Source organism: Akebia trifoliata, chromosome 4 (assembly GCF_017979445.1).
Source record: "Akebia trifoliata isolate Shusen 1 chromosome 4, ASM1797944v1, whole genome shotgun sequence".
NCBI lineage: Eukaryota > Viridiplantae > Streptophyta > Magnoliopsida > Ranunculales > Lardizabalaceae > Akebia > Akebia trifoliata.
This window is the reverse complement of record NC_141378.1, coordinates 17,554,992-17,565,517: the sequence shown is the minus strand read 5'-3', so window position 1 is coordinate 17,565,517 and position 10,526 is coordinate 17,554,992. Positions and strand designations below refer to the sequence as shown.

Below are 10,526 nucleotides of genomic sequence, written 5' to 3'. Positions count from 1 at the left end.
AAAAACAAAATAAATTAGAAATGTATTCGACTGAGAAAAATAAGAATAGCACCAATAGATGATCAATTGGGTGAGAATCGAATGAGATGGCTTGTTCATGGACTTAATTATAGTCTGAGAAGGAATGTGCAAATTGAAGGCTCCACAACAATGCAAGGAAGACCAAAAAGAATGTGAAATAAGGTGGTACAAGGAGATATGAACAAAGTAGAATTAACAAAAGAGAGAACTTAAAGAAATTGAATAACGAGATTCGTTAAACTGATTGCAAAACTTTAGGATGATAATGACAATTTTATTTGGTAAAGTCATTTCTCTTTTTCATATTTAAATATTTTTAATACAACAATTATGTATGTCTTCAAAGTTAATGTTACAAAAAACAATCCTACAAGAAAGTACTCCTAAAATTGCAACTTTTATTATTTCCTCAACACAGCTAGTTTTACAGGAATGAAGGAAAGCTAGACACCGCTAGTTGTCCTCGGATGAACGTTTTTTGTACGCAGCTTCAGCATGGGCTTCCTCCAACCTGATTAGAAGATCCTTCATGAAAGATGTATTTGTCCCATGAGTAATTCTCAATATATCAATAGCCTTGGTCAGAGATTTAATGGAATCCTCTGTATCCCCAAGTAACCTGTGAGGACTAGCATCAGTCATTATGTGTAGAGTGCAAATAGAGGGGGAATGGGTTTCAAGTAGTAAATTTGAATGAGTTTGAATGCCACAGTCAGCAGTAATTTATCGTTTACGATGCCAGTTTGTTAAAATCCTACATTCCAGATTTAAAACCCATCTTCACCCACTAAACTGCTAACCATTATCCGTCTCTCTCAAAAATAAATAAATAAAAATACCAAAAAAACTGGGATGCCATAGGTTCAGAAGCATGGAGCCTACTATAGAAAATAAATGAGAGAAAATTTTGTCAAGAAATAGGGTACATTACACTTTCACACTGTGGTTTGGCATAATTACATGTTGGCCCCAAAACATTTGACAATTGCACTTACCTGCCCTATAGTTTTCTAACAGGTACCCCATGCCATCAACTAAACAGTTAAAAAATGATTTTAACTTTTCATAAAGACCATTTGGGCTTTTTAAAATTTATTCTTTTTTATAAACAAAAATATCCGTCTGAAAAAAAAAATGGGTTTACTTGTGAATGCTTAGATGGGATATTTTTATAGTTTTAAAATTTATTTATTTCATAAAAAAAATAAAATGAGAGGTTAAAATAGTAAAAGAACATCTAAACCTTAACACCCTGTGAAAGTGGAGGTAAGTTCAATTGTCAAAATGTTAGGGCAGTCAAAGTGTAATTTACCCTAAAAAATATAAAAATTGTTAACCAGCCAACTACACCAAAAGAGCTATCTGTCGGAGAGTGGGAGAACTATAAGAGGGTCACGGGGCTTAACTAGGTATGACACACCCAAGAGGAGGAACATATACACTCAACAAAAATAAAATATAAAATAAATCAGAAACAGTTTAGTTACTATTTTACCCCCCTTTAGCATTGCTGAAAGATACTTTTTTTTCATCAAACTGCCTTTAAATTCTTCAGAAAGACCACCCTAGGTCAACTGACTTCCAACCCATTTCTTTCATATATAGATACTTACAAGATATGTTTGAAAGTTATTTTGCCTCACACACTAGAGTTATTATCTAAACCTTCCACGTACGTAATGTCATGGATTGGTATTTGGGTAGGCTTCAAAATGTGTTTTATGTTTGTGACAAGTGTATGTATCACCTATTTCTATGTCTCTGGTTTCCAGGCCAGGGAACATTTTCCAGGAGTTTTGCTTGTATTCACTGAAAATGTCAAATGTAAGTAACGATGTGGATTCATTCGTTCCAAAGCTGTTGGATCAAGGACTTTGTTGACACAGAGAGAATCATGTCGAAACTTGTACCTTTTGTTGTTTACTGGGACATCTGGAAGAAATAGAAGGAATTTTGAAGGGGAGGGGCATTCCCTTCATGCGGTAATATTTCCATTTTGGGTTTGTTGTTCTTTTGGTGTAAGTTGTATTCGGAGTTCAAAGGGGTACTTTTAGAGGATTTATTGTTTCGATGGGATTCAGTTTGTATGACTAATAGCTAATTTTGTTTTTCTGTGTTTTTTCTTAGGGTCTCCTTGACCTCCCTCTCTTTACAATAACAAAATCTTAAAAAAGAAAAAAGTAAATTAGAGGAACTAGAATCTGACCATTCGAGCTTCCCACAGGAATAATATTGCAGTCCAAGTAAAGGGTGAATTGCTGGATACACTCCTGCAGTAAAACAGAAAAAATCAAACATCAAAAGGAAACTGGCAATGATATTTAGTTTTCAGTATCAGAAATCAGAATGTGCAGTATACATAAAAGTTCATGTTAAGACGAGCATATGCACAGAGGTATTTTTCCTTGTTACATCGTAAGTGGACAAAATCACTATGGAATCAATGCATGGGAACTATCGGCTTTTTTCAAATATAAAAGGGGTCAAAAAGCTAATATAAGGTTTTGCAAAATATGATCTAAACTAAAAGCTATAATAATTTAGCATACATAATTTTGTGATTTTACATCTACTCGTATACATGGGATCTTGATCTATGACTAGAAATGGAAGGAGACTAGTTCAACATTGATTACAAATTTTTTTTTATCGGTAAAAGCAAATTGCATTAATGTGGTCACGACTCGCGATGACCATCAAAGATACAAGAGAGAAAAGAACCACAACCCAAATTACAAAGAAGCTAAATTATAGACCCACTCCCACCGCCCCATGAAATCTTCAAAAAAGATGCTCCTTAGAAATTTTACAACACAAAAACAAAAGACCCATTACAAATTACCCTTTTCTCTCTTCAACTTACTCATCATAAGGGAGGCATTATGGATTTAGGAAGGGAATAGGAATACAAAGATGGGAATTACTTGTAGGTACATATAATAAAATACCCTTGTTTACCCTTGGGAATTTCCCTAGGACTACGCAAAAAGACATCAAAGAAAAATTCGAAGTCTGATGCTATTTTCCATTTTCTGATCCACCATGATCACCAAATACTTGGTTCCACATATGACAGAAAATTTACTCAATTTTAATTTTATAAAGTTTTCGAAGGGGTACAAACCAAAATTTCTATATCTTATCAAGCATTGAGGGGTGGGGGGTGAGGGATCAAAAATGAAAGCGTTCAATTAATATGTAGATCAAAAAGTAGACCACGACCATTCATCTCATGGAGCTTTTATAATTTTGAATTTTCTTCAGTCCCACTCTAGCAAATATCTCAGTACCAACCTTTAACCACCTAAATTAAGTAAAGTGGCGTGCTTATGATTATGACCAATATACTTAGTGCACAAAATCAAATATTATAGTTCGTTGGTCCCAATGTTCCATTTTCATCACTTTTAGAGCCTGAGGAATGTATTATAAGCATTCGTAGAGGTTGATAATGTTTGCATCCACACGACTTACTCACAAAAATGTCTGAATCCACACCGCATTATATGCATTTTGATTCAATCCTAACTTGTCAAGAATGCTATTGCATGGGCATTGGATTGGATACTTCTGCAGTCCTTGAAGGCTTGCAATATTGTGGACAATATCAGAGACTATGCATAGATCTTGAAACTCTAGTAGAGGCATACTCATAGAAGCAGGATTTAAGGTTTTGTAACGTTTCCAGAATATTTTGGCTGAAACATTTTAGTTTCGACCAAAACTGGAATGAAACATTGATTCTGAAACATTCAATGTTTCATAAAAAAATTGGTTTGTCTCACAATGTTTTGGTCGAGACAACTTGGGTTTTCTCTCAACTGAAACATTGCTTTGAGACAAGATTTCAAACCTTGCGTAGAAGTGCCATCACTGGCAAAGAAAGGAATGTTTAGGCAATGGTTACATATTGGAAGCGCTTTTAGCTTTTATCTTGATTTTCAATTTCAATACACTACTTCAAAACGTTACTTATTGGTGAAAGGAAAGCCCCACACAAGCTCATGTGTAGTACAAGAAGAAATCTTAAGGGGCACAAACAAGATGAAAGCCTCAAGAAAAGACGATATAATAAGCCCAAAATATGACCTTGAAAAGGGGGAAATGCATCTAGTTAAGTAACAATGTGTACTATTTAATAGAGTCAATGGGATACGAATAAATAACAAGAATAATAATTACCAAAGAAATTCTTCTGATACATAAGGCTTCAACTACAAAACACTAAGACCAAATATAATGCAATTGATGGTGGTCAAAATACCTCAGGAAAACTAATAGATAGGTCTCTTATGTAAATGGAGTTAAAACCTCACATACTTTGATAAACTGGAATGGTCAACCTGCAATATGTCAGTGCTCCTCTCCAATCTTTCAGCTCCATCAAAATCTGAGCAGACAAATGATGTCATCATTATAGTAAAAAATTACCCATGAGGCATAAACATCATGAGGAAGTAATTGGTTAAAAATATTGTAATATATTCCATACTGCCTGAGCTTCTAGAGAAATATGGTTTTGTGATCAAAACATTATGTAATTTTGCAATCAAGGATAAGTATTCAAACAAAGAGGATTTTGGGAAGCAAGATTAAGGTCCATATATCCTCAATTTGATTAGTTTCGAGAAAGAGTTAACAAATTTTATGACAAGTAAGAAAAGTAAGCGCAAAAGTAGCAAAAAAAAAAGGGGGGGGGGGGGGGGGGGGAGGGAATAAACAAATTGTGACTGGCACCTTCAGAAGACTTTCTCGAGTTCGCATCAAATTGATCGAAAAGGAATGATACAATTTCAGTTGGAGTTGCTCAATTGTCCTATACATGGTACTGGCTTCCAGATAATCTACCTTCTGTCAAGGGAACAATATCATGGTTTGGACATATATTCAAGAATAAATTTCTTTTGTATGTGAAGTAGAAGTACATCAAATTGGCAAAACATACAAAGAGTTAGATGAGATATATACATATGGGAAGCGTTCGGAGGTCCTAAAGAGAGCCAACATTTTTCAAAATTGGGGTTAGAAGTTTTGGAATGGGCTGATTTTTTGTGAGGTTGATCTCTACGGTGAAGAGATCTTCCTCACCAAACATCAGCTCATTCCAAAACTTCTAACCCTAGTTTACAAGTTGAAGAATTGTGGACTGTCCAATTTTTGTAAACCACTTTTGATGGGGTTAGAAGTTTCGGAATGGGACCAAAAATCAGCCCATTCCAAAATTTCTAACCCATAGGAGATCATCCTCACCAAAAATCAGCCCATTCGGAAACTTCTAACCCATACATTGAAAAATGTTTGGCACAATGTTTGGTTCTCTTTAGGGCCTCCGAACGCCACCCTATATATATCATACTACAGCGATGTTGCAAATAAATATAAATTTACTCTCAACACATGCATTAGAGAAGGATACTTCCAGAGGATAGAAATGTCAAAGCCTTATCTTGCATAAATTTTACTTCACTTGCAATCTTTCTTATCTCTTCCTTGTTTCTAAAATGTCCACATTGTTGACATATAAATCCTCTGTCATCTACACAAAATTCCCACTTTAAAACATAAGCAGAATAAATAAACATGTATCCAAAAGAAACAGAAAAAAGAGAGGATAAAAGACATAGTTAATTATCTTGGCCACAGTTGAGGACATACCAGAATCACGAAGCAAGAAACCATTGCACCTATCGTCCTTGCATCTATAGCCTTCCAGAATAGCACTTTCTTGAATATCCTCATATTGCCCCTTCGATATAGCAGTAGATAAGTTAAATTGCGGCCATCTAAATCTGAGAGAAGTTCAAGTTTAGAGATAAGAGGCCACAGGTCAACAATGAAGTATTGTATGAAAATCAGTCTAAACATTACCACTTTTATGCAGCGAGGACATGTGCATAAGAAATGGTATTGTTCTTTGAGAGCTTTTTGCCGTGTTGCAGTGCTTCCAGCAGTTTCAATGTAGCTTATCAACACCTTACAAGATATAACCAAGTAAACAACATTAGGAAGCAACTCCAAAACAAAAACCAAAATGAGAAAGAAATGTGATATGTATACGCTAGAGTTTTCCCACACCTACGGCACGGGCATCCTCTTTGGGGTGAAGGGGGAAAAGAGGAAAGACAATGAAGTTGGAGGGATATTATTGGAAAAGAGGAGAAGAGGAAAGGCAACAAAATTGTCCTCGAGATATGTTCTTTATGATGGGATAAAGATTGAGACGAAGGAGGGGGACAACCATCCTGTTTTATTATATATATAAGAGCAGAGAGATCAGGAAAGCATGTCTTACCTCTGTACCTTTTGGTATAGGTTCCACAGCACGAACCACAGCCTTCCTTCCTTCAAAAACCAGCACCGAATTGGGCAAGCAACTACAAATCCAAAGACATTTAAAACAACTAACAATATGAAGATTTATAAGAAAAAATTGAGCATGTTACATAGAATGAAAAAAAAGTTGATTACCTGTGGTTAATGATGGAAATTACAGGATATAGTCCTGTCCCCAGAGGTCTCAGTTCACTGTCGCAGATTGTATGGGCATTGCATGCAAGCTGCACAATATTAAAGATGATCAAACAAGCCTTCAACCGTGTACCTCAATCTTTTTAGTAGAGACTGTTGGAGAGGGGGAGAACTATAAATATAAGAGGTCATGGGGCCTAACTGGGGTATGACACACCCGAGGGTGGAGGGAAACCTACACTCAACACTCCCTCTCACCCATAAGGGTGGAAAAATAGAACCTGTGACCTATACAAACCTAGCACTCTGATACCATGCTAACCAACCAACTACTCCAAAAGATCGATCTGTTGGAGAGGGGGAGAACTATGAATATAAGAGGATCATGGGGTTTAACTGAGGTATGACATACCCAAGAGTGGAGGAAAATATACACTCAACAGAGACCTCTTTGATAGCTGTTGTAAACTAAATTTTGGTAGCCATGAAAAACTAATAAGGGGGTGGGGGTCGAGAGGAAGTTGGTTCTTGGTAAGGTAGGTACACATCAAAAGGTAGTAAGTCTGTGGGGTCGAGGTGTACAACCATAGGGACCAGTCCCATCCCAAAAGGGGTCTGAGATTCCCTTTAGTATCTCCGTCTTCTCGGAAGATCTTGTATCTTTCTGTTTTTTTTTATTTTTTATTTTTTATAATCTGTATAATTTGTCCCCATGCACACAATCTAGTAGCAAACCTTGGAAAAATTCTGTGCAATCTCTTTTATGTTGATCTCAGGCCACTGAAGTATCAAGTTGACAAGGTTAGCCATCTGTGCATACAACACTAGTTGCTGCTCATCAATATCGAACATATCTAGGTGAACGTCAGTTCAAACTTAACGACTGCAAATCCGAAACTGCTAGAAGAGATATGAGCAACGTATGATTATCATCAACAATAGAAAAAAATGAATAAGGATACGATCCACTAATGCCTCCACCAAATTGTAGTTATCTGTTGCAGTAATTGGTATGACCTGATAGTATAACAAGTAACAAAATCTTAACAACATTGTCCAAATTGAGACATTAACATATAACGTATTGCTGGCATGAGAAAGAAATTTCACATAAAACCTCATAGAGGCATTATTCTAAATCAAGCTTCTTGTGTTACAGCTTCAAAACGAACAAATTCTGGTCCTCTGGATCACTACCTATGATACCCTAAATTCCAATATGCCCAGTGCACCCATATCCACACGATCTACTGGTTATATTCTTAACTAATAAAAAATTATTCATTTGTTTTTTCAACTAAACTATATATCATATTGTAAACAGATTTGTCGTAGAAGTCTTTGCAATATTAGATGTTTAACTACCTTTAATATGATGTAAATAATAAAAATTACATTAGCAAATATCGGATAGGATATCCATATCCATATCCATGTAATTAAGGTACCACGGGCACTCTTTAAAAAGATGGGAGGAGATAAACTGAATAGAACTGTTGACGACTTGACGATTGACATGGAAAGGAAAGAAACAAAGAAATTAAAACCAACATCAAAATATGCAACAATAAAACAAGTCAATGAAAGTTCATTCACCTGCTCGTTTTGTAATTTTCTTCTCAAGTAGAGTCTCACCATCAAACGTATCGAAGGTGTAAGTGATTTTCTTCTGTCCTTACTAAGTCCTATGAGAGCTTTGCATTCAAGTTGATGCAACTTCCATTCTGATTTCTGAAAGGATTAGAAAAGACTATAAATGATTTGATAAGAGAAGAATTCCAGTCCCATAGTTTTGCAATAATGTCTAAAGCAGTAATAAAATGCACAGAAGTGCAAACTAACAGAGATGTCTACACAGTGTGACTAATGCCCTGGGCTTTGCAAGGTATAAATTTGCATTTGATCCATTTCTATTCTTAAGCATGTTCAACTGCTAAAAAAAGTTAAATAGTACCACCCCAACACCACCAATATATATCTATATATAATAAAACGCTACCCCACTCCCCCCCCCCCCCCCAACCCAATCTTTCCTCTTTTACCCCTTTTTCAATAATAACCCTCTAACTTTACTATATTTCTACTTATCAAAAAAAAAAAAAAAAACTTTACTATATTTCCTCTTTAACCCCAAAGAGGATGTCCGTGCCGTAGGCACTATAATTTTTTATTTTTTTTAGGATGGTTTTCCCCCTCCTTATCAACCCCCCCCCCCCCCCCCCAACACACACACACACACACACAAATAAAGATGGGCTGGGATTTAATCTCAACATAAATACTGAGGAAAACTTTCAACTTTATTCTTTTCTTTTCTTTTTTCCCTTTCCAAGAATACCCCTCCGACCTTGTTGCCTTTCCTCTTCTCCCCCTTTTCCAATGATTCCCCTCCAACTTTGTTGTCTTTCCTCTTCTACCCCCTAAACCCCTTAGAGGATGCCCACACACACACACACACATGTAGGCATAATTTCAGGGAACAATTTAAGGTTTTGCATAAGCATGAATGTTTTCCACATGCAAAATCGGACCAATACTTTGATGGGCTCCACCAGGGAGATTGATTCATTCCCGGATGACCCAACTTTAGACGCCACAAAATTTATACCTGACATACACTCCCACAGTACAAGGGAACGTGGCATGCCGAGCATTTTTTGAGATTACCCTGTGCAAAACATCCATCGCATCTTGAATCGGATGAATTATTTGGTACGTAGGCATAAGGCTCTTGGGATATAATCATGTCCCCTGCACAATGTAAGCTCCATTAGTAATTTGTAAGTTACAAATGTCACCAATTTTTCATAATAAGCAATACTACCTACCATGCTCATAATTCAACACTTAAAATCAAGTCTTCGTTTGATCAAACAAGACCTTCATTCGCTTATCCGGATATAGTTACTCGCGGGTGTTTGTTATTCTAAACCCAAGATTTATTACTTGAATTGCTTACCCATGATGGGTTATTTTCTTCCTGAAAAATCATCTTTGGGTCTTGCAGGAATTTTATATTGTAATGGCCTACTTGGCCTAAGTGTGTCAATCATGAACCCAATTATGATTAAAAACCAAGTTTAGTTCTTTATTTTGGGAGATGAAAACTTGGACCCATTCGTACAATTATGATGAAAACCAAGTTTAATTCTTAATTTCATGAGTGAATGAGAACCAGATTGAAAACCCAAAACCTTAAACTCCACTCTCTTAAAACCTATTATTTTTGTATATTTTTACAAAAGATGATAAGAAGTAAGAACTCCACCATTATTCACAAACTATGAAATTAACCGAAAACCCATCATCCATCAAAACGAGAAGAACATGAAGGTTAGTTCTCAGGGTGTGCGTGTGTGCGTGCGTGCGTGCGTGTGTGTGTGTGTGTGTGTGAGTGAGAGAGAGAGAGAGAGAGAGACCCGGTGAGAAGTCTCTGGTTGTGACGAGACAACGACCTTTCTCTGGGATTGAAGAAACAGCAAACCCAACGACTGATAGGGCTCTCTGCAAATCGTCCATGACTGAGACCTCAGACCAGTCCAAGCTCCAAACTTCACGAATTCGAGAAATGGTTTGAACTTTTAAATCTCGTTGGACAGCGAGATCTGGGACGAGAAAAAGGGTGGCGTTATTTGCAAACTCCTACAATACTCAACACACCTGGCGTTTTTTGTTTTTTATACCAAAAGTTATCTTATTTCTTTAAAAAAAAAAAATTCCTTTGTATTTAATCTTCGAGGAAACTGAAAAATCACTTATAAAACCTTCAAAATGATGGTTTTAGATGGAAAAAGTCAGTTTTTTTTTACAGATTTTGTTCAGGAGATTCAGATCGAAGTTGTTTTAACTAATTCTGTAGGTGCTTACCAAACATAATTCTCTCACGTAAATTTTTGTGTTCGATGTACTAGTACTAAGTCTCTATTTATATGATCGGTAGGTACCCACCAAACATTGCAAAAATGATTCAGTATAGACCTACCAGATAGAAAATTTCGCACACAAAAATTTTCATATAATGAATTACTTCGACTCGA

The 10,526-nt window shown here is 36.1% G+C and overlaps 1 protein-coding gene across 4 annotated transcripts; it reads right to left on the bottom strand.

The window, feature by feature from the left end:
• Positions 1–262: 262 nt before the first annotated feature.
• SDG37 (SET domain group 37) lies at positions 263–10,149 on the bottom strand. Of its 4 annotated transcripts, none has more exons than XM_086440109.1 (14): positions 9,909–10,148; positions 9,098–9,240; positions 8,125–8,220; positions 7,452–7,506; positions 7,225–7,343; positions 6,490–6,578; positions 6,314–6,395; positions 5,890–5,994; positions 5,677–5,767; positions 5,438–5,557; positions 4,759–4,865; positions 4,342–4,411; positions 2,228–2,291; positions 263–640 (listed from the first exon to the last, which is right to left on the bottom strand). In XM_086440109.1, the coding sequence occupies exons 1-14, from the start codon at positions 10,006–10,008 to the stop codon at positions 475–477; spliced, it is 1,407 nt and encodes a 468-aa protein (XP_086296235.1). In that variant the 5' UTR covers positions 10,009–10,148; the 3' UTR covers positions 263–474. The 4 variants fall into 4 exon arrangements, with proteins under 4 accessions (XP_086296235.1, XP_086296233.1, XP_086296232.1 ...); XM_086440107.1 differs by having other exon boundaries at positions 8,086–8,220; positions 9,945–10,148; XM_086440106.1 differs by having other exon boundaries at positions 267–640; positions 8,086–8,220; positions 9,909–10,146.
• Between the last annotated feature and the right edge of the window lie 377 nt (positions 10,150–10,526).

Coding starts and splice junctions, on each gene's coding strand:
- SDG37 (XM_086440106.1), bottom strand. CDS start 10,008: ATGGACGATTTGCAGAGAGCCCTATCAGTCGTTGGGTTTGCTGTTTCT. Junction 9,241..9,908: donor AACCAGAGACTTCTCACCGG/GTCTCTCTCTCT, acceptor TACATTGTGCAG/GGGACATGATTATATCCCAA. Junction 8,221..9,097: donor ACTGTGGGAGTGTATGTCAG/GTATAAATTTTG, acceptor TAATCCTTTCAG/AAATCAGAATGGAAGTTGCA.